The sequence below is a fragment of the Lichenostomus cassidix genome, chromosome 1Aa (genome assembly GCF_008360975.1).
Source record: "Lichenostomus cassidix isolate B80296 chromosome 1Aa, HeHo_3.0, whole genome shotgun sequence".
In the NCBI taxonomy this organism is placed as follows: domain Eukaryota; kingdom Metazoa; phylum Chordata; class Aves; order Passeriformes; family Meliphagidae; genus Lichenostomus; species Lichenostomus cassidix.
This window is the reverse complement of record NC_139480.1, coordinates 11,717,636-11,741,988: the sequence shown is the minus strand read 5'-3', so window position 1 is coordinate 11,741,988 and position 24,353 is coordinate 11,717,636. Positions and strand designations below refer to the sequence as shown.

The 24,353-nt window shown below is 38.2% G+C and overlaps 1 protein-coding gene across 4 annotated transcripts in view; it reads left to right on the top strand.

The window, feature by feature from the left end:
* The window catches only part of PTPN12 (protein tyrosine phosphatase non-receptor type 12), a 69,196-nt gene extending 52,089 nt beyond the window's left edge, over window positions 1-17,107 (top strand). The window contains exons 12-18 of one of the 4 annotated variants that reach the window (XM_085040018.1): window positions 1,058-1,143; window positions 8,233-9,197; window positions 12,133-12,210; window positions 13,507-13,595; window positions 14,557-14,587; window positions 15,086-15,202; window positions 15,802-17,107. In XM_085040018.1, the coding sequence (XP_084896144.1) occupies window positions 1,058-1,143; window positions 8,233-9,197; window positions 12,133-12,210; window positions 13,507-13,595; window positions 14,557-14,587; window positions 15,086-15,202; window positions 15,802-15,863 (1,428 nt within the window). In that variant the 3' untranslated portion in view covers window positions 15,864-17,107. The remainder of the gene's footprint in view (window positions 1-1,057; window positions 1,144-8,232; window positions 9,198-12,132; window positions 12,211-13,506; window positions 13,596-14,556; window positions 14,588-15,085; window positions 15,203-15,801) is intronic. The other 3 variants (XM_085040035.1, XM_085040026.1, XM_085040045.1) reach the window with 3 other exon arrangements.
* Window positions 17,108-24,353: the final 7,246 nt, after the last annotated feature.

Below are 24,353 nucleotides of genomic sequence, written 5' to 3'. Positions count from 1 at the left end.
TGCTGATGGCTGTTTGTAGCTGATGCTGCAGCTGTTGCTGAGCAATGTTTGCACAGTCAGCACTGCCTGTGCTTTTAGCCTGTCCTCCCAGTGTGGGGACACAGCCAGGCAGTTCCCAAATGACCAAGGAGTTATTCCATAACACCCTGTAACATCATGCTCAGCAGTAAAGAGGGACAAGAGGGCCTTCAGTGAGGCTTGGCTCAGGAACTGGCAGAGGCCCACCTGTGGAAGTTCGAGAGGGATTGCTTTAGCATGGCTTGTTTGATTTCTTTTCATCTTCTCCCACTTTTCCTTTGCCTGTTAAACAATTTTGTCTTGACCCACAAGTTTTGCTGTTGTTCCTCTTCTCCCTCCAGGGGTGGGGTGGAGAAATGAAAGTGGCTCTGTGGGGCTTAGCTGCCTGCTAGAGTTAACCCACAATATTTCACATGTATATACATGTAAGTGTGTATGGATTTATAAAGACATACAAATAGAAGATGTATCTTTTATATTTATGGTCCTAAAGTGAAATTAAAATCTTCATGCTTTCATGATTTGCTGGGTAAATTAAACTTCCTTGTACACAAATGGGAGATTATTTGAAAGTTTTTTAGATTGATGCATTAGGTGACAAGTGGATAAGATTTTTCTCATTTTCTTACTACACTGTAGATTAGTCTTATCTTCACTGGAGTGATTGTACAAGTGAAAATAATTAGACTGACTGGAAAATAAATGCATTCAATGTGAATAATTTGGGGGGTGTACGAGAGCTTGCTCACTACTAAAAAAGATCAGCATTTGAGTATTTTCTCTAGTGGATTATTCAATGGCAGGCAGACCAAAATATTCAGTCAGAAAAATTTGAAGTTGGATACACAAGATATAAAATAATTTTGTGCATTTAGAATAGTGTTCTGAAAGTGATCTCTATATGATAGCCAAAAATGGGTCATATTGTTATATATTATTGCTAAATATCATTACAGATCTTAGGACCTTACTGTTCAAATACTATGTGTATTAGCTTAATAGTGAGGAGTAAAAATACCCTTTTTTTTCTTTTAATCAGGATGAAAACAATACAGAGAATGCTGTCAGTTCTTCAGATGCTGAGAAACAGGATTCTCCTCCACCAAAGCCTCCACGGACCCGCAGGTAGTTAACTGTGTTCATATCCTGTTTTAAGATGAAAGATGAAGGAAAAGGGGAATAAAGCTACTGATACCATAAAGACTTAAGATGTATATGTTGTATTTATAAATAGAAATATACATAATGCAAAGAGAAGTCTTGTAAATGACTTATATAAGCTACAATATCTTTGTGAAGTCTGTGTTTGAATATACCAACCTTGCAATGATGTCTGTGAGTAGACAAGCATGCACCTTTACTAGTCAGATATGTTACATCTGCTGCTATTTTAATTCTGCTAGGTGATAGTAGTAAAACAAACTTAAAATAGGCTCAAATAATGACTGAACCCTCATTTTTGGAGACAAAACCATAATGAAACATCATACCCATTTATTCCAGAAAAGTCTCAGACAAGTACTGCTTTTGACTAGAGTATGGCAAGCAAATGACATAAGAATGACGTAAGAAACCACCAGCCACTTGATATTCAGTCATAAGTAAAGTATAATTCCTTTAAAGTGAACAAAGAAGGAGGTGGAAGTGAGTTGGGGCTTTTTGTGAACAAGTTACATGGTTGGTGCTATGTAAGCAATATATTTTTTACCTTATTTGGATTGATGGTAATGTGATTGTATTCAATTGTGTAGATTAATATGATGACAGAGGAGTCAGTTGAGCTGAGTTCATGATGAGTTCCAAGCTCTTGAAACTTCATCACTGAGCTTAGAAAAATGATTTCTGTCCAATGCATAATTTCCTTACTAGTGTTTCTTGAAATAATCCTAGGTGTACCTTAGTTTTTATTATTTTTATATATTCATGTAATAATAACAACATATGTATAATTCATGTAATTCATGTTTAAGCACACATCTGTCTTATCTGCACTGCATCGTTCTTTACTTGCTGCATTAAGTTAAAATCTTTTAATCTCTCCTTAAAGCCTGGGGTTTTTTTGGGCCTGTTTCCATAAACTCATACTTTCCCATCTACCAGCACTGCCAGGCAGATTAGTTCCTTAGAGGTGAATAAATGGAAGCTTTTAGCAAAGCTGTTGTCTTTCTAAAATTGAGATTATTTTTGAAAAACAAGTAATTACACCCCTCCTGGAAGATGCTTTTGAGGAAAGACTTTATTTGCTATTAGTCACATCTGCTCAAAATACCCACTAATGAGCATGTTTTTTTTCTTGATGGGGGGGGAATTTTACAAATCTACAGTCTGATTCAGTCAGGACAAAGATCTATGTTTTGTGTATTGTGGATGTTTTGGCATAGGTTAACATCCTTTTCCTGGGGAGGGTGGGAGAGCAGAATCAGTGAAACATTCTTATTTAATCCCCATATGCAGAAGGAAACATATTTAGGTTGCCAGCCAAATGTGTGCTTGAGTTTTACATGCACTGTCTCTGAATAAGTTAAAAGTTGCTAAAGCTGCTATTTTTCAAAAGAAATAGGGATTTTTAAATTCTTTATATTCTGTGTTGTTGATGGCTTTAGAATGTGTAGTTTGTAAAGCAAGCTGTATTTATATGAGGGTTTAAAGTTTAACATTTGCTTTATTTTCTAAAGCAGAAAGGGCTATAGGGACTGGTAGTGCAGAGTACTGTGGGCCAGCTTGGTTTCAGATGAACTTGCCTGAGATGATCCTGACTGAACAGGAGAAAAGTTGGGTTTTATTTCTTGGCCTCAGGCTGCTTGTTTTCCATATTGTTACCAGACTAAGCCATGTTTGCTTAGACAGTAAAGCTCATGATGCCCATTAGCTGTTTTTGATGCCCCCAGGTCTGCTGGATGAGATGGTGACATCTCCTCTGCAGCCCTTTCCGCTGGCTAACTGCTCAGGACATGGCAGAATTTTTCTGTGAAGGTGGCTTTCTCACTCTCTTGTTTTGTTTGTGACATTATAATGAAATCATCTCAGTAGCTTCTTTAAACTTGAAGATCTCTTCCTCTAAAAGTGTAGCTATTATCACATAAACTCTCATGTCTGTGCTAGGGATGAGATGTCACTGAAGACTTTTACAGTGGAAGGTAGGAAGCTTACTTGGAGAGGTATAATTAATCCTTTTAGTACTTGCTTTGGCCTGGGCATGTATTAGGGGAGGAGTGTTACTTTCTAGGCTGCTTTTATATCTTTTTCTTCTTGGAAGTTGCAAGTCCTTTAGGCTATTGGTATTAAATCAATATTAAGTTGGTATTTTATTTACTTAGCTTACCATGAAGCATCTAGCTGTACTTGTTTTGCAGAGGTTTTGGAATTGTATTGCCTTCCAATACTGAATCACCTTGTAATGCTTTAATGTAATTAAACTTGCTGTACAATACGTGAGTGTAGTAATTTAGCTTAATGTCTCTACTTGATGTCAATGTAAAAAAAATTCCAGTATTACTCCTTGATTATTACAGAGATAAACAAGAACAACTTGTTAGTGCATACATCAGTACCTTATCCTAGAAATTGCTTAGCTTGGCAGTTGATGATCACTTCTTGTAAAAGTCACCCTTCTTTAGAGGACTTGAGGGATGGAAAGTCTTTGTTAGACATAATTACTTTTGCAGGGTAATGTAAGAAGAGGACATAAGTAAGGTTTAACTTTGTTAGATATGCTACTGCAAAAACCCTAAGTTTTAAATTTGCATTTTAGCATTGTACTTGATTTTATGTGACTGATGCATCAGAATTCGGGGGGGCATCTTAATACCTTTAAGTATTAGTCCTTGAAATATTTGTGTTCTTAGTAGTTTATTCTAATGTATTTGGGAAAAGAGGTGGTTTATTTTAGTCAGGTGTGGTTACAAAAAGTTCTTTATTTTCAAGTTCAAATGCAGTTTCAAATCAAAGCATAAACTTAGACATTAACAAAAAGCAAAGATGATGTAACAGCGTTTTGTATGCAGTGTAATGAAGAGCTATGTGCTGAAGGAGAAAAGGTGAAATACTGTAGCACTTTCACTTCTCATCAGATTCTATTTGGACTTCAGTCTAATGATAGTAAATACATTTTCAGGGTTATGTGTTATTCTGTTTCATTTAAAGCCCTACCAACTATCTCTTTGCATCTCCTGCAAAGCTAAGATTAAACTCATTGATGGGTGCTCCTTGTTAGTTAGCTGTCTCTGATTTGTATGCCACAATTAAAATCCAAAAAGCCTTGCTAAGTAAATTTTACAAGATAAATTCACCAGCTGGTTATTTTTATTAATTCATTATTCTTTTATATAAATTATTTGTAGTACATTTGCAACAGCTTCACTCACTGGACTGCAGCTTTTTTTTCACATGGATGGCAGTGATTTAATGCAGAAGTAGAATAATGTGGTTGTCTAGCTTCAGCCAGCTTATGTTGAGTTTAATTTTCCTATTTTATTTATAAGGGAGGACGTAGAGCTTGTTATCTATTTTTGGTTGCTCATAGCAGCTGCATTCCATGACCTTGGCATCACACTCTTTTATTTGAAACACCCTACAGTATGCTGCATAGAATAACCAATGGATTACTTAAGGCTTTTTTTCTTCTGAACACTAGCCAAGTTTCATTTAAATCTGAACCCATTGTGTGCAGTTTTAATAATATAGCTCTTTCCCATTAGGAGTAGAATGGCTTAGATTTTAAAACATTCTAAAAAATTATTATGTATTGCAGAGAAAGCAATGTATGGCTTTTTTCATATGTACATTTTTGGTGGAAAACTGTGGGAAGGCTTTTTATTTTTTGACAAATTATAGTACTTTTGACGAATTGTGTGTAATTATTACTATGACAATTTTTAAAAGTTGTTTTTCAACAACAGTTGAATCAGTTGACTAATGAATTAGTTGACCATGAATTATTTGCTTAATTCATGGTTTACCTGACAGCTGAGAAGTCACTGGCACTAGGGCACTGCACCAGTTGCTCAGGCTGTGTGGCAATAGAAGTGTATGAAAAAGCTGCCTTGGTCACCCAGGGAAATTGCATATCCAGCTGTAAATGAGGAGGTGCCAAGGTAGTGGCATTCCCAGATAATCAGGAGCAGTTGGATCCAAAGAGGCACTTCAGGGCTGAGTCATGACAAAGCTATTTTTTTATCACAGTGGGATTTTACAAAACGTATGTGTTTATTTAAAGGTCTAATACAGGAAAGCTTACTTTTCTTACTTGAATGGCCTGGCTTTCTTTGGTTCACTGACTCTTTTCTGTCTCAATATCCTCTTTCATGAGCTTTCTGTTAGTTTCCTGGTGTTTCAAATCAAGCTGGTTTTTACTGTCTCCTGTTGTTTTCAACAGCATTAGTAGCTCATCTTCAGATAATTTTCTGCCTCTGGGGGCAGAAATGTCTCTAGCACAACTGTTGAAGGACATGCCCAAAGACAGCATTATGCAGCATCCCAAAATGCCCAAGATTCACAAGAGTTTTAGAAAAAGCTACTGCCAAACCGAGACCTTCTGAATGTGTTCATATCCCAATATTTCTCCTGTCTAGAAACAAACAAAAACATTATTTGCAATGCAGAACATGTGAAATAGTAATATTAAAAATGGCAATAAAATGGTATAATTGTTATCTATTGGCATCTACTTCCTAATTTAAAGAGAAAAAATACATTAGAATGCTCTTTGGGCATTTCAGTTTCTGAGGACAGGTATCCTTCAATATTAATAAGGCAGAGAGTGATTTTGGCAAATAACTTCTAATTTCTTCACTGTAAGCTCTCATTTAAGGATGAAGGAATGACATTTAACTTCAAATGTAATGGGCAACACTGTAGCAGTTCTGTTGAGATGTGGAGGAGGAAGTTGTTTAATCAATTTTTGGGTTGCTGACTTGTGCAACATTTCCTGTCTTGTCAGTTCTATGGATACAGCTAAGGGAACTGTTTGAATATATGTGGGGCTCTGTTTACCAGTGGATCAAAGGGTAGGATGATTTTATTGAACAGTAATTGGTGAAGAACGTAATGAATTTTTACTGGTATTGTGGACCTATAGCCTTGTTATATCTTGTTTAATGCTAATTTGCTCCTTTAGCTAATTGTAATGCTTAATGTTAGGTCTGTACCAGATAAGAAATTAGTTTTGCTGATTGCAAATAACTCTGGGTCAGGAAAATCAGGTCAATAAGGGAAAACCATGATTTTCAGCAGGAGGATTTAGTGGAGATTACTGATGAGCATCACTGCTGGTAAAAGGGGACATGTAAACATTTGTGCAAGTGCACTCACTCTCTGTCTCCCTCCCCCATTTGGAACAGAGGAGAGAAATCCAAGAGGAGGGAATTCTCCTGTCCTTATTGTGTATTAAATTAGAGCAAGACTTACATCCCCCCTTACCTGTTTTATCTTTTCTAATTCAGGCAAAGAACTTATTCTCAAGCTTATTCATTTTTTCAACAACATCTAGAGGCAAGAGTTCCCAAATTAAATTGCTTTGATGTGCTTTGTATTCCTTGTATTTTAATGTAAAGAAAAACAGCAATATACAAGTGCAAGGAGGAGAGGAAAAGAAGGAATTTGAGGCCCAATTCTTTGTGACTGGAGTCAGGCAGAGAATGGAAGAGATCACCCAGAACTGCAAGGGGGTCTGGGATTTTCTAGATACAAAGATACTTTTAGAATATAATTTGGAAGCTGGGAAGCTTGCAGGACTTCAGGGGGTTAGGATTTGTATAGACTGAGAATCCAAATGATTCCCTTTAGTATGGAATCCCTTGTATAAAGATTTTAGTTCTTCAACCCATGCTGCTATAGCTTGGTGCTAGTAAAGTCACAAGGATGAAACACATGCAATAGCATGTCCCAAGTCAGGTATGCTTTTAGTTCTCTACAAGACTCAGTTGTAAGACAGTCCCTCAGCTTTTTTATTTTGGGATGTTTTCCTATATGTCATGGTAGTCTCAAGAATTTGCACTTGCTAAGTCCTTCTTAGGCCTGGTTTGGAAGTAGGGGAGCCAATGGAAGTACTTTGATTTTGTTTGTGATGTGGCATGCAGACAAATAATGAGACCCTGATGCCTTTCTCTTGTAGACAGAGTTCCTGTGCAATTGTGTAGTTCTTCTTATGCTGGAGGGTCTCATGAGAGCAGACTATAGGGGCAGAGTTTCCTTGTTTCCATCTGCTGGCCACAGTGCTTTTGATGCAGCCCAGGACATGGTTTCTGGGCTGCTGGGTCACGTCCAGCCTCTCCTCCACCAGCTCCACCAGGTCCTTCTCCACAGGGCTGTTCAACTCCCAGCCTGTATGGATACCAGGGGTTGCCCCAACCCAGGTGCAGCACCTTGCACTTGGCTTTGTTGAACCTGATGATGTTCCCATGGGCCCACTTCTTGAGCTTTAAAAATCCAGGTCCTCCTGGATTTTTAAAGGAATGAAAACCATAAAATAATTCCTGTTTGTAGACAAAACCTACATCAGTTATGCTAAATGTTTGTAGTCAACTATGCAAGTAATCTGACCATATGCTTTTAAATAGCTTGAGATGAACTGTAGTTATAAGTGCTGTGGTTTCTCTAATATGCACTGTAATTTAGATCATATATTCTACTGTGAATATTTTTTTATATTGTATGTACCTCATGTTAGCTAAATTTGGTCTGTGACAATGCGGAGACTATTAAATATACAAACATAAAAATAAAATCATCTTGGGCAAGTACAGAAAAATGAAAATGAAGAAAGATATTCAGTGTTAAGTAGGCTGTAAAGATTTTTTTTTTTAAAGAAATCTTTCTTGTCTTTATTGAAATTTGAATTCCATATGTCAAATTTCTCTGAGCCACTTAAGGAAAAAAGTAGTGAAATGCTGCCACAAGAGGGCCTGTGTTACAGTGTCTTTGAAAAAATGCTTCTGGGAAAGGATGTGAGCAATCTTTGAACTATTAGTGAGGATTAGTTGTGGCCTGAATGAATGTCTTTGTGATATTCTGAAAGACATTTTGAGTGTGTTGACTTAATTCTTGCCTACCCCACTAGTCATATTCTATAACCATTGTCTGTGTGCAGTGGAAGCTCTGTGTGGAGTTTGATATTGGTATGAAAGCATTAACTACTGCAGTAGGGGATGGATAGATGCCTAAAATCTTGTCAAAATCCAGCAAACTTAAGACAATTGTGTTTTGGTTATTTTGCAGTTGCCTTGTAGAAGGAGATGCTAAAGAAGAGATCTTGCAGCCTCCAGAGCCTCAACCAGTACCACCAATCCTAACACCATCTCCCCCATCAGCTTATCCAACAGTCACTACGGTGTGGCAGGACAATGACAGATACCATCCAAAGCCAGTTTTGCACATGGTTTCATCAGAGCATTCAACAGACCTCAATGAGAATTATAATAAATCAACAGAACATTCAGGGAAGAACGAACCCAGCGAACACGCAGAGAAGAGGCTGGAGCGCAACTTAAGTTTTGAGATCAAGAAGGTACCTCTTCAGGAGGGACCACGAAGCTTTGATGGGAACTCCCTGTTGAACAGGGGACATGCAATTAAAATTAAGCCTGTGTCATCCTGTGTAATTGATAAGAGCTTTAAGCCACAGGAACAGATTTCAGGGGATTCATTTGTAGATGCTTCTCAAAACTCATGTATGGAATACAGCGTGCCACAGTCTAACACAGCCTTAATACCTTCACCGGAAAGTCTGCAGAGTCAGCAGGTGTCTGATAGCCCAGCAAGACCAGATCGTCTGCCTCTGACAGAGAAGGGACAAGCCACGTGGTCACTGCACGGGCCTGAAACTGCACTGCGTACGTCCGTGTCTGAAGAGTTGTCTTCAGACACCTTGTGTCACGGTGTTAAAACTCTCTCCCTAGTATCAAACACCCCCGTTGAACATCCTCCCAGTGATAATGTTGATCATACTCCTCTTTCTGTTCGAGCACCCCTCTGTTTTACTAATCCTCTCCATTCAGATGATTCTGACACGGATGAGATGAACTTTGACGGAGCCATGAGCAAAAGCGCGTCCAATGTGTCAACCGCAAGTGCCACAGTCTCTGCTGCCACTAATACTGAAAACATTTCTGCCAGAAAAGTATTGCCAATGTCTATTGCTAGGCAAGACTTAACAGCTGTAACATGTTCTGAAGATGGCAAAGGTAGGTTTCACTGAGGTTCAGAAGTGCTGCTCTTTATCTAGCTGCATCTGTAGAGTTGGACAACATAAATTTCTTTGCAATGAAGTTTTCTAAATGTAAATTTAATTAGTTCAGTATGGCAGCTTCAGAGAGGGCACAACTCTTCCTGCCAGCTTTCAGTTTGCATGTGAGCTATTTTTGGTATAAGATATTACAGACCATGATTAGCTGCTTCAAAAGCTGTATTGTGAGCTTTATTGTGAGCATTTGTTTAATGCTTTATTTACAATGCATTCCTGTAGGTTTGTATGTAATTGTAGGTTTCTATGTTATTATTTGGTGTATATTTTTTCTCTGTGCCCAGTTTCATGGAAGTGTTTATAATAATTGGCTGACTAGTCAAAGCATTTTCAACAGGCTTGTGCAAATACATAATGATTTCATGCTTACCGGTTGATGTGCTATTCGTAAAAATATAGATGTAACCTCAGTGAACTGTGTTGGTCTTTGAAGTTGCTCCTGATTCTCCTCCTGCATTTTAATAGTATTGTAAATATTTAGCTGTGCTTTCCTCTTTTTCTGTGCATGGCTGGGGCTGACAAGCTAATATGGCTGTTTATCCAAGTTATGATTTATTAGTGGCTTTTTTTTTTTTTTTTTTGTGTGAAAGAAACATTTGTAGGTTAGAATGCCATTTACTGAAGGCAAAAGGGTCCCAAAACACCAAGGCGCAGATTTCAGTCAGGCTGGCACTCTTAGATCAGATGGAGTGCAGACGTGGGAAGAAAAGATTAGGTGCTGGTAACTGCTTGTGCAAAGCCCAACAAAACAAGAAGTAAGGCTGTGGAGCTGAAAGAACATCAACTTCTGGATTCAGCTCAGACTCCTGTGCTTGGAGCTGCCTACAGTGATGGCCTCACCTCAGGAGTCTGTGCAGACTTCATGACTTTCTGAAGTGAAATGGGACTCAGTGTATGATGCAAGATGCAGAACCAGCTGAATTGAAAATACTGGCTTTGTGGACTAAATGTTCACCAAAAGTTATATATACAGAGATGTGAACTGTTTTGCAGCCTTAACAACAATCTGTTTCTATAGATCTTGATATAGATCTATAGATATTGTGAACTGTATCTATAGATCTATAGATTTTGTGACACTATGTGTAAACATAGAACAATACTTGCACATACCTGTATATTTTTAATACTGTGATTTAAAAGATGCTTTGCAGAGCTGACAAAGTCCTTTTGTCCTAGTTATTTCAATTTTGCAGGCAGTCCTCCTTGGATTTGTTTTATAGATTTGCGGGCTATTGTATTTTTCCTTTTAGCCAGAATTTTTTTCTTCTTTCCCTAAGCAATCATCATTTATCACTGTTTGGAAATTATCACCTCCCCGTGCATCTCATTATGTGGATGCTATAAGAACATGCAAATAAAATAAGTGATATGTCATAAATATGATAAAGAATTGGAGAAATGTCACTCTAGAATTTGTTTCATGTAACTGTGTATCAGAAACGTCTTGAAATAACAGTACAGCCCTTGTGCTGCTGGTATGTTGATGATTTCACAGGAACTGATTAAAATTCTAGCAATTTTTTTTTATCATTTATCTCTTGTTATTAAGGGTGTATGTCTTCCCTCTTTGTATGATAGTGAACACTTCCCATTTTATATTCTGGTTGCAGGTCTTGTAATCCCTCTGGGACTCAAGAATATAGAGTTAGATCTCTTTGCCCTAGTGATCCTAAACCCTATTTACAGTGGCTTTCTCACTTTCATACTGGCTCAGGACTCTTCTGTCTGAAGCTGGGAATGTGGGTGCAATCACCAGTGAAACTTGTCTGTGAACTTACAGCACCCTAATTGCCTAACCATAACTGCTGGTGTGCATGATCTTACCACACAGTTAAATCCTCTTTTTGATTCAAATGATGTGAAAAGTAGTTGTACCCTGAGGTTAAAGGAAAAAAATAAACCAAACAAAGAGAACAATAAAACAGCAACAACTTCACAGCAGCAGCAACACCCCAACCAAGACCCTAAAAACTCACTTTCAGTCAGTGCATATACATGGTGACTTTATTTGCTGGTTTTATAGAGCCCTTGCTATATAAAAAAAACCCTTGGAGTTGATGAAGGTTTTCTTGTGCTGTGTAGTAAACTTGAGATGGAGCAGAAGTCACCTGAAACACAATGGCTTGTAGAACTTGATGGAATTCTGTCCCTGCAGCAGCTGGGCATGCTGGCAAGTCAAGCTTCATGACATTTTTAGTTGAAATGTGTCTTCGTATTTTTGAATCCTGTGCAGAGTACAGTTGTCAGATGACTTTTCTTATGGCAGCAGCTACTTTGTTTTAAACCTTTAATTACTACTCCAAATTTCTTAGCAAGTCAGAGAGGGGCTTTTGCTGCCAGAATAGCTTGTGTAAGTGCACTCCTGGGAGGTGAGAGGGAGCAGACTGGGGACAGGATGTGGTACTGGTACCAGCAGCAGCCACCTCCTCTGGCTCCTCTTTAACCTTCTGCCTAGTAAACCTTGCACTAGGCTGTTTAACTAGTTTGTATCAGTGGTGTGAGAGCCTGTGGGCCTCAACATGGACTTGGGGAGCAGAACTGAGACCTGAAAGAATGAAAAAAAGTATTCATCGGAGTTACTGAGAGTTTTTTCCTCCAAATTATTTAGACTGAAAATGTGTTTTTGTTTTCTTGCTTGCATAACACACAGTCTGATCCTACGCCCTTAATGTGAAGTTAATGTTGTTAAATGAAGTTACTCCACAGCGTTAAGTGTGGTAAACCAAAATGTTTTATAATACTTAGAGCAAATTTTTCTTTTGCTTTAGATTTCATACCAAGTTTAGAATTATCTGATATATGAAAAGATCAACTTCTAAAGGTCTAGGAGAAAAATCTGTGTTTAACTCACCTAAATGTCATATTTGATTTAGATGCTGATGCTAGTGAAGATTCCTCTCCCCCGCTCCCAGAAAGAACACCAGAATCATTTGTATTAGCAAGTGAACAGAGTGAGTTCTTGATGTTTGGAGATAAAATGTGAAGAGCATGTCAGTATTGTATTGTATTTGAATACCCCTGATTTTTGGTTAGTCTGCTGGAGCAAGTTGTAAAATGGAATGAAATCTAGCATGTGTAGTGGCTTATTTTAAAGTTTAACTTTTACACACCCCTGAACGCAGAGAAATTATTTTTCATTTTCTGACTATATATGCTGTTACATGATATTTAAATACTTGGAGACTTCAATATTAATGGAGGTGGTTTTCAGTCTGAAGGGTATGGAAATTAGATGATACAGTGGGGAAATGCAGTACAGTTGGGGAATTTCCCAGCTGTTTTAGTTTCCTACTGCTCCCAGGTAGGGAATGGGCATGCACATGAACAGTGTTTATCTGATTCTTGGGCAAAAGAAACATGATGACACCTCATTCTGCACTGCATGCAGTGTACAAGCCCAGTTTGTCAAGTTTAATGTAGTTCACTCTTTGCCTGTGTCAAAAGGGCAACTGAAAGAGAAAGCTGACACTTACAGATGATGTTCTCCCATTGTCATAGTTCATTCATCAAGCCACTAATGGCAGAATACAAAACAGATGAATTGAAATGAAGTGATGAATTGGGTTGATGCTTAGTACCTTCCAGAAAACCTATTATGATGTAGGTATTTACTGAGACTTTTGTTTAGTGTAATTTTGAAATTTAAAAACTTTTGGCCCAAGTAGTTCATCTGGATACTTTCAGCATAAAAACACTGAAGTTTTGTAAATGTGTTCAGAGTCAAAATGATCCTTTCTTTGGATATTATGGACCTGCTGCTCTTCTGTGACCACACAAGGAACAAAGCTGTTCTCTTTTAAAAAAAAAAAAAAAAATCTCTCTGCAGGACTGGAATCACTTAAAACATTTCCATTTGTTTGTCTTTTTGCATGATGTCAGTAAAGGACAGGTGTGGCTGTCCTGACTTGTGTATGTTTACTTAGGAGATCTGAAAAACATACTATTACTGCACAGCTGATGTAACAAAAGTTATAAAACATCCTTGAAAAAGAAACCAATTCCCCTGTTGATTAGGAGCCCCCAAAGAAACAAAATGAACATCCACAACGCAAGCACAGCAGTCTTGTGTTTTGAGTTATGTTGTGGCATTTTGCCATATCTGGAACACTTTTTGTGTGAAGAGATTTTCATGTTTTTACAGGCATTCAATCTAAAAAAAATTGTTTAGGGCACAATTCTAATGCTGTGTACTAATGCCTGATCATGAGGAGAACTGAAGTATGTTGAGCTGATTTAATTCTTCCTAGGCACAGCCCTGCCGAAGCCAGTTCTGATTGCACAGTCGGAGTGGAGCGTGGTGCGTGATCAGCATCTGCCTGAGCAAACAGCCTCCACAGTAAGTGCAGCAGACAAGTCTGTACTAATCACTCATTTCTAGTTTGGTTGGGAGCTACAACAAAAAACAAAATACATACTTGGGAGAAGTTGCAGCTGTTGGTCATTTACAACTGGTCAGTTTTTCCTCCGCCTGAGCTGCTGAAGTGATGTGAAGAGCACATTTTCTTTCCAAGAAAATTATCTGGTGTTCTAAGGTCAGCAATACTTTTAAAAGGAGTCATCCTTAATATGTCTTAAATAATGGCCTTAGGAGTGTAAATATGCTGCTTTTAGGGAGCTTGCTGTCTGCCCTTAATGGATCTTAGGCCAATTCAAACTGTGAGAGAGCTGCACTCTCTTGTCTAACCTGCTGCATGAAGCAGGGCCTCAGCCCTTTTCAGAGCTTTTTCCAGCTGGGTCTTGAAAACCTCCAGAGCTGGACACTTCATATCATCTGTGGGCAACCTGTTTCACTGCCTGATAATGGTTTTCACGTTTGTCCATATTTATTTCAAACAAATCATTTTTTGCCCATCAGATTTCACTTTTCACTCATCCAGCTCACAGTCCTTCTGCATGAACAGCTGGCAAAACTTTAAAAGCATATAAATCTTTTTACATTTGTCACTTTTTTCATGTGCATCCTATATCTCACTTAAAAATATGACAAAAAAGGTAGATGTGAATTTTCAGGGACTGTAAATGTAGAGTGAGAACTAACCTACCTAAACTTGTGAATAAGTTGCAGTGTCATGTTTTCAAATTTTTATTAAATGCTAAGGTTCTAGTACTAAACTCTCTTACTAACTACTATTGGATTTTTTGTTAATGTTGAGTCAAGTCAAAAATGTGGAGGCAAGTAGGTATTTTCATGAATGTTTTATGTTTTTGGTGATGTTTTCATAATCTTAATTTTTTAACTTTCTTTCAGTTTTTTTGAAGTGGTTTGTGTAATTATTTTATATATCTCTCATTAACAGGGTTTGAAAACAACTTCACCTATACTACCTGGTAAGTGGTGGAAAAACTTTTTTTTTTTTTTTCAAAATACATTTTTCCTACTGAACAAAAATTTGCCTGAACTTTGTGTTTGCTCTGAAGATATCTTACTATATTGTCAAATATACTTGTATTATAGTAAATATATTGTTAACGATGATGTCTAAGCACCTTTAGTTTAGAAAGAACACGAACAGATGCCTTTATGTTGATGTATTAATGGCACTGTGAGCTTTAGCTATAAATAGATGCTATGTGGGATTTCAGCTATCCATACAAACTGTAATACAAAATAATAATCCAGATTTAGCAAGCAGGAATATGTTGCTGCCACTGAACATCTACTTCATAAACAGTTTTCAGTATTGTTTTTAGGAAATGAGAAATTTGCTTCCTAAACTTTATTTTTGTAAATAATATTTGATGCCAGCTGTTTTCTGGACTGTAATAAGTGGCATTGCCACACTGGTGACTAAGTGAAGTTGCAGTGAGGTGTCCGTGTGTTTACAGATCGTCCTGAACGAAGCAACAAAACACCAACTGACATTTTACCTCAGATTTCTTTTTCCGGTTCCACTGATACAAGAGGTCAAATTTCAGAACTTCCTGCAGAAGTAACAGATATTGGTAATTACAATTCTTTCAAAATATAATCACTAGATGACTTACACTGGGGATTCAATATCAGTGCTGGATTGGATAGCTGTTGCTAGTGCCTCCCTCCAACTCACTGAGATGCAGAACTCTGACAAATAAGTCTGCATATTCTTTTCAGCATTGCTGAAGGAGTTTTTCCCAGAATGAATGACTGAGTAATTCTTCACTTTGTTTTTACTCAAAGTGTGTGAAATACATACAGAATTTGTCAAATGGGTTATAATTTCTGTAAAGCACTGAAAACTTTCGGAAATAATACCTGATAACTTCTGTAGTATGCAGAAAAGGAGAAAAACAAAAAATAAAGGCTGTAATACTGTATTTACTGATAAATGCTTTCCAGTGAGGTTTAAGTAGTGAACTGTAATGATATGCAAATTCTTCATATTTGTATTTCCTATGGCTAGAGTGCCTTCAGAATTCCTCATTCCACAAAGCTGTTTTCTAGCCCTGAGAGGAAATCTCTTCTGTAAGAGCTGGAGCATGTCTTATTAATCTGACTGCCGCCAGCCTTTGTGAGCCTATGTTGTCCCAGCAGACAGAAATATTAAATACATTTCTTTCCTTAGGTTTTGGTAACCGCTGTGCAAAGCCCAGAGGACCAAGAGAGCCACCCTCAGAATGGACATGATCCAAGAACCAATGGACATACTGTCAATAAATTATACTGGAAAACTCAAGTGCCATTGAGAACTAGAGAAATAGTGTTCCACTTTCCTGGGGGGCGACTAACACAGAGCAGTGTAGATCTATCAATGGTACATTCTTGCAGTACATCCCATGCAAAACCTGACACATGGTTCACAACAGTGGATTCCAGTATTACAACCTAACTTTTTGCTGGGGCCATCTACCTGCCTTACTACACTTAGGAGAAAGTATTACATATGATTTATTTTGTAACTTCAAGTATTATTGCCTTAATGTCTTTTAACCCTGTTACACGCTGCTTGTAGACATATGTTAATATAGTAATACTTTTGACAGATTGTGTTTATGGACTACTTTTTGCTAACATTTGATTACCATGTATGCATTATTTTGTATATGTACAGGGCAAGTAAGTATATAATTTGATAAAGTTGCAATCATAAAATATTAACAGAAGATGTAAGAAATCTCTGCATGATCTAAATTTTTGTGTACCTTATTTGTAAATTATTTGCCCTGAAGTTTTAGAAAATAGTTTCTGGGGTTTTTTACAAAAATTGCTGGACACACACAGCCAGAATTGCAGGTTAGCAGAGATAAAGATTGTAATGCATTTTGTAAATTGTAAGCAAAAGGTTATTTTTATATTATATACTGTTTAATTGTCAGACCTGATTTGTTCTGGTTTTCATCTAGTCATGGAGATTCAGTAAGTGCCTTGGAACAGTATTGAATTCTCTTAGCCTGTGTATGTTACTTCAGTGTTTTGAGTTCATCTGGAATTAGATTATCAAAAATATTTGTACGTTTCTTAGTATATTTGACCTGCCAGTAAAAGAGAAACCATTTTACATAATCAACACTCCTTAGTTTTCATTTTAATGTTTCATCAGTTGCAATCTTTAGAAAATTCATCTCTATCACTTTTCTGTATAGTAGGATTTTACGGTTTTAATATGGCGTGTTTCTAATTTGGGAAAACCAGAACACACTGGTAAAAGGACTGTTTCAATACCACTGTCTTCTCTTACAGATGGGGAATACAATTTTTGTTGTTCAGCGACTGTGTATGTAAGAAAGCAACTTATATGAAGGTTCACCTGGAGCCCTTGCAGCTACACTGTATCTTGGCAATATATTATGTCAAGAGTTAATCCTTATAAGGATTCCTTACTTAAACTTTTCTGTAATACAATCTTTAAATTAAAGAAAGTAAAAATCTCACTATGGGTGTTTTTACTCTTAGGAAAGAAAACTGCGTCCAGAAGCAAAGTGTAACAAAATAAAGGATGGCAGTCTGGCTTAGCTTCCAGACCTCATACTTGAACAGAATGCTGACACTCAAACCTTATTTTTAGTAACTACTTTAAAAGTTCTGGCTAGCAGCAATGCCAGAGAAGCAAAGAAGAATGTTTAGAAGAAAATGTTCATTTTAGACAGTGAAAGTATTTATTAATATGAACTTTAGCCTTGGAAACATTGTCTGATCTACTACTTGTACCTTTAGTGTCCCTCTGCTAAAAGAGAGCTAATGCCCAGATAGCAGCCCTGTTGTAAAAGGGACATAACTTGCAATTACTGTCTCTGACTCTGGATTTAATCACTGTGTGCTTGGTACAGGTGACAGACTGCCAAACTGAGGAGCTCTTTCAAAGAACTGTGTGTACTATAAATACTTCCCATGGATGTAGTTTTGCAATTATTCATTTAAAAATAAACAGTTCAATGATATATGCCGTCTGGGATAACCTATATCAACTATATTCCTGATTTGTAAACAGTTCAGACAGCTGGAATTTTCTGCAGTTGGCAGAATAAGTCTGGCCTGAACTTTGTCTCCCTTCCCTTGTGTTGCAGATGATTAGTTTAGACTTTCACTCTTACGGAGCTCCTGTGGATTTGTAATGCAAAATGGGCTGTCAGCACCCCTGGGGAGTCAAAATCATTGGAACTCTGGGTAAAAACCAAGTTAAATAAGAAAATTTCCAAATATGTTTTGGATGTACTTTTTAATGATCTCTTCCCTATTTGTCCACCAATAAAATACAAATCTGGGCAGGTAGTAGATTTTCTGTTTTTCACATATGAATTTGACTTACAGCAAAGGCTGACCCAAATCTGTGCACTACATACAGGCCATTAAATAAAGTACATCCAGGTTCATCTTTTCTTCCCCCTTAGCTTTGCACGGATTTGGATCATATTCCAGGCTGAGTCTGTCACAGAAAAAACTCAAAGGTTGCAGCCTTTCTTTGCCTTTGTGATACAAAAGTACAGTTGTCCTGTATGGATTTCTGTTTCCTTTGACAGAGCTAATTCACAACTCATTGTTTCCTACTTTGAGTTTTATGTCTTCACCTATTGTATTTCAGACCATCTGACAGTTTTGAGAGCAAGGTGAGACCTGCCCAATGTCATTACTTTCTGTATCCTCTTGTGGGTGGTGCAGAGATAACTGCAGCTCTGGGTGCTTTACGCTGGGGAGTTTCACATCATAACTTTGAAATATTCTTGTCTTAACAGCTTCATCAGAAAAACCCAAGACCTTCCCTTGTGGTTTATTTGAAATGGAACCTAAAAGGGTTTAGAATATTACATTGGCTTGCAAATTATCACTGAATACAGATCTACACCTAGCCATTATCACTGAATACAGATCTACACCAAGCCATTTTGTGCATATATTGAAATCAATCCTGTTTAGCTCCAGTCTTCCATGTTATTTTTTCTGAAAGCAGTCTTCAGCTTTCATCTCTGAAGTGCAGCTTTTCAGGCATACAATTGACTTGATCACTGTGGCAAAAAAGCAGTAATGCTACTCAACCCACCTATTGTTATTAATAACCACTGCATTGGCTTCTTTGTCCTTCAGTATTTTTCTAATATGCCATTTATTAATTTTTTCTAAAGGTATTAATATTAAAAATTCATGTGGTAAATTATCATATCAAAAGAATGAATTCTCCAGTCTCAGAAGAAAGCTGACCTCTACTAATAGCATTGCTTATCTCTATTACTCAGCATATTTTAGGTTGTGCATTGATCTGGCAGGTAACATTCTATTTTGGTAGTAATTAAAGCATTACGCCAGCATTTTTATTTCTTATCTGTCAGGAAAACCTGCTGCGTTTACACATAATTTTCCTTAAAGAAGTTTCTAACTTGGGAACTGGGCAGAAGAATGAAAATCTCAAAGAAATGGGGTTTTTATATATTAGACTTTTGGACTGGGTTTCTTTGGAGATAAATCTCTAAAAGAATGAATAAGAAAGATCAAGTATGAGACACTGCCTGGGCAGTGTGATAACCCCGTGCTGCTGGAGCAGCTGCTTTTAGCTGCAGGTCAGACTGTTGAGAAGCACCCAAATACAAAGCTCTTGCCTGCAGCATAACCCTGGCACACTGCAGACACAGAGGGAACCCAGCAAGAGAGGGTTGGACTAGGGAAAGACTAGCAATGAATATCGATTTGAAAAAGGGATTTTGAGGAGAAACAAGGAGTTAAGGATTTGGGACACTGGAACTGAGAACCAGACAATTGCACACAACTAAGGCTTTGAGAATTTTCTCAAGGCTTGAGGGAGAACTAACATCTCTGCAGTATAAACAAACAAGTTGCAATTCCTGCAGCCCATTGCCAAAGAAAAGCCTTTCTCACAATCTCAAAATCTTCAGCTCTTGAGAAGCTGAAACAACTTCTAAGGGAGGTTATCCTGTGTGGGCTAAAAAGCAGGGCTAAATGCATTGAACACATTAAACTAGGACAGAGCATAGCTGGGGCCAGCCAGCACAACTCACTGACTGCTCTCCATGTATCTAAAGCCTAAGACAGCAAGGCTGTGAAGTGGTTAGTAATAAGCTTAGTAACATCCAGTAGTAGCCAGGCTCTCTGATGTGACTTTTTCTAACCATTTCAATGCATGTACTTAATCAAAACACAGGTTTATCAAGTGTTGGGTCAAACAGAACAAGAAAATAACTGCTCTTGGCTGCAAGGCCCCGGTATCCTCAAGAACCAAATGCTTCACTTAATCATTTCTCAAACTACATGGCAAAAGTTTGGTATTTGCAGTCTTAAAGCGGTAAGCAAATAAAAAATGTTGTTTGCTATTTTGATCTATTCAGTCATCATTGCTGTAACAGTTGATTAACAACTTGACTCTAGCCTCTGAAGTTATATTGTGTCTGCATGAAGAACTTACTGTGGTGAAGCCAATGTAAGAAATAGGTTTTGCATTTTGGCTTAAATCCTGCAACGTTATGTACTCTGTGCATGTAAACGTCTGTGGTGAGCTCAATGCAGGTATTCATGTGTGGGGTTGAGTGTTGTGTGTCAGTGTCTGCACTTCTGGGGCACTTGTAAGGACAGGGGCTAGCTCTGTCTCAGGCACTGTGCTCCATGGATTTCAGCTAGTGAGGTGGAAGTTGTCTTTCACATCTACAATTCCTAGTTTGATCCACAGAGTTACAGTCCTTAGTATAAAAGATCACAGGCAGGTAAAAAAATTGATCTTTTGGGTAGGTAGTGCCACAATATCATGGAGAGCTTGAATGTCAAGTCAATTGAAGAGCTGCACTTGGATCAAAGATGATCCCATTGTTCAAACATAGAGTATCAAAGACTGCAGAGCTTTTCTCCTTAGTTGACTCCACTCTTCTCCAGAAGACACCTGATGTGTGGTTCCATCCCAGAATATATTGCACCTGCTACATCTCTGACCTAACCTTAAAAGGACCAAAAAATCCCATAAGATTCCTAATCTGAGTGTTTTCAAGTATTTTGCTACATTTGCTCAAATTTTTATTTGCTTTCTTGCCGTTTTCACATTAAATGGTGTATTCATTGTTCAATTGAGCCTGGAGAAGCTGGCAGGAAGAAGGCACAAACCTTGTGAGGAAACATGCTAGCTCTCTGGTGTCCACTGGCTGTAGCTGTTCTTTTATTTGCTGCATCTCCAAAATATATATGCTTTATGGTGAATATTTAACTTCGTAATATCACTTATACATTTTATCAGCCCTGCCCAGTGCGCTCCTTGTGTTAGGATTTCAGTCTTGCCTGCACTGAACACTATTTTATGTAAGTTAAGGAAGGTTGGGCCTGATACACTCTAAGTCCACGTTACTCTGGTATCTGGACACAACTGAACCCACCAGCGACAGGCTGGCAGTTTTGTTACAAAATAGTAATGTAGCTTCTGATCTGTTTCATTAGAGACAATTGAAAACTAAAATAGCCATCCCTGTGAACTCCAGTAGGGAATCTAGGGTTACTTTTCCCATTGATGTGAATGGCCCATACCATCAGGCTTTTCTGAAAAAGCACTTGTACTTTAGTTTTTATAAAAGTAATTAAAAATTATTCATAACTCAGGTAGTAAGATCTGTGGGGAGTAATTTGTGAGCACTTCAGAAGTGAAGCAAGTTGCCTGGGTAGAGAAAGTGATCCAAAGAATGGTCTCTGCTTGGTGTGTGGTAAAAAGTGATTGGCAGAGTTGGAAAGAACAAGGAACATGTAATGCCAGAGGAGAGAGGTGGGAAGAGCTGAACTGTAGCAAGTACAAGGGTGAAGCTCTTTGCCTGTGGGTAATAAAAGGCTGAAGTGAACTTGTTAAGCAGGTTCCCAGTTTTGTAAGTTCCTCAGATGGGCCAAGAGGTGTGGTTGGGTAACAGGAATGCAGCACAAGGAAGACGCTTCTTTAAATAAATTGTTGGGTTTGCAATTGAGTACCAACCAGCCTCTTGGGTTTTGCCTGATCCAGCCCAGACAAAGATTACTCCTCAAGGTGGGAGAAAAATCAGAATAATAACCTAATAAGGATAAACTGACCCTTGAAGCATCCTGGGCTGGGTGGGAGAAGTGGAGACCTGAAGAATGCTAAATTCAGAAAGCAATCTCTTGTCAGGGATAGATTTTGAGACCTCAGAGTGATCTCTAAACAAGGGCACTTTATGATACCACTGCCATGCAGTGAATACATCTTTGTCTGCCTGTTGACACGTAAATCACTGATAAGAAGGAAGCAATGCAAGTAATTCTTTTTGTAATGTAAATCAAGCTTTATTACACATTAGGACTAGTGAGACACCTAACCGCTCTGAAAAGCCGTTGCTGAGCAGCTCTTTCCCCTTCTTTGTCATCAGACAGCAAATTGATACAAGTTCATTGATGCTGGAAAGAACACTCAAGAGTATTTTTTCCCTAAATCCACCCCTTTTGGAAATAAGTTTTCAGATCCTACATAAGTATTTCTACAGATAAATTAGTTCTTTACAGTTTGGATACTGGGTGGTGCTCAGAGTTGTCCTGAATTTAGTTTTCTGCTGCTTCTGCCTTTCACATGTTCTGTTTAGAAAAGCTGAATCCTCATTTAGGCAGCTATTTTACAAAAGGGAGGGTGGTCTCAGACTTCCTGATTCATAGGAAAAGAGGTGTCTAGTCTTATGATTTAAAAAAAATGAAAACACCAGGCCTCTGTTGGACCTCAGGCACCTGCCAGCCTCCTCTGGGTGGTAAGTTGGAATGGCTCCATGAGCCAAAAGGTCTCTCTTAGAGTTCCATATTAGTCCACAAGACTGAGCTCAACCCTGTCTCGAGGAAGGGTTTGGCTCCAAGAAAGGCAGCACTGCCCTTGGGCCAGCTCTGCAGGCCCCACATCACAGGGAGGTATTTTGGAAGGGAGCAGTGGTTGTCACTAAACCAAATGCTTTGTGTTTCAGCTGTTCAGGGCTCATCTCCTCACCACTTCTTGGACATGTGATGTGCTCTAGGGACTTCCCATAACTCATAAAATGTGTAAGTGCTCTTACAGACCATATCATGTGCTAACTAATTTATATTTGAAACCGTGGGACAAATCCTTACTTTGCTAGAAACTAAAATATGTGTAACAGTAAGGTCCAGAGAGAGGGCACTGGAGTATATCAGTGCTTGTAAATTCATTGCACACTTCAGTTACACAGCTCAGAAGGCTGGCTGGAATTTTTATTAGAATTTTTATGTTATTGATGTTATGTAGATATATCAAGCAAGCACTTTTCCATGCCTCTTCTTTCAGTGATTAAGAATGTGTGAAGAATTTTTCCATCTGCTTCTTCCTCTCCCTCCCCATTAACTCTGAGCATCAGAAGCAACCAGCACCCAGCATGAGGGAGCTCACTTGGAGCAGCCTCTGGGCTAGAGTGTGTGGTGAAATGACAAATCTGTTGTGCACATTTGCTGGAAATGGGGCTATCCTTTATGTAGGCTCAGCATTCCTGCCTCTAAACCACGGCAAGACCATACAAGTAACAAGGTACAGTTGTGATTTCACATTGAAAGGCTGGGAGGAGCCTGGTTATCTCTCATTTCAAGCCTGTGATCTGAGGTTGATAGTGATGTGTTAGATTTGTTATTCCTTCCATCCTGAGTCAATCCCATAGCCCCTAACTGCCATCCAAAACACATATTTAATCATTCTGGGGTGACTTTATGCAGTGACGTGCTTTCCTAATGCCATGGTCTAGAAATTTCAGGTGCAATTATCTTCCAGTTACATTGATACATCAGAAAAAATCTGAGGACAAAAAGTCTATGGCAAAAGTATTTTTACTTCGAACAGTTTGTCTTAAACAAACTGTCTCCTGGAATCACTGTGGCTACTCATCTGAAGAGCTGCTGCCTCTACTGTGAAATAAAATTTGTGAATAGACAGAAAGCTCTTTATTGTGGATTTTTCCACGTAGATGTTGTTTATGTGAGTGAGAAGCTGACATGGGCAGTGAAAGATTAGCTGCTACATATAAGTACCTGTTTATTTTCTTTTTATATATGCATGTACAAATATAAACTGCTACTCTGCAAATAAGTGCCTGTACCTAAGACACAAGACCTGAATTTCCTAGAACTACATGTACTCCAAATCAAGGCCAGATTGGATGGGACTCTGAGCAACCTGGTCTAGTGAAAAGTGTCCCTGCCCATGACAGAGGGGTTGGAATGAGATGATCTTTAAGATCCTTTCCAACCCAACCATTCTATGACCATTCCCTGATCTTTTTATCATTCCATAAGGCTTTAGGGATAGGAAAAAAGAAGCCATCAGGAAATCCCTATGGATTTCAGTTCATTGATTTGGATTCTGGTAGCAAGAAGAGGTATGCATACCTTATAGAATTGCTTGTTAACAAATTCTTTTAAAGTTTAGTTTGGGAGAGTCTATGCCTTTTCTTTCATACAATCATGGAATGTTTGGGTGGGGAGACCTTAAAGATATATAAGAGAGGCTATGTCAAAACTTATACCAAAAAAGCCCTAACTCAAAACCAAACTAGTTCCACAATCACCTGTGAAAGCCCTTGTGATCTCCTGTTGAAATACTTCCATAGAATTTCCAAGCTCATATGAAGGAAAGGATGAGGTATGGGGCTATTTACAGCCCAGGCCCGCACAGCTCAACTGGAAACGTGGCTGCTATAAGTCCTTGTCACA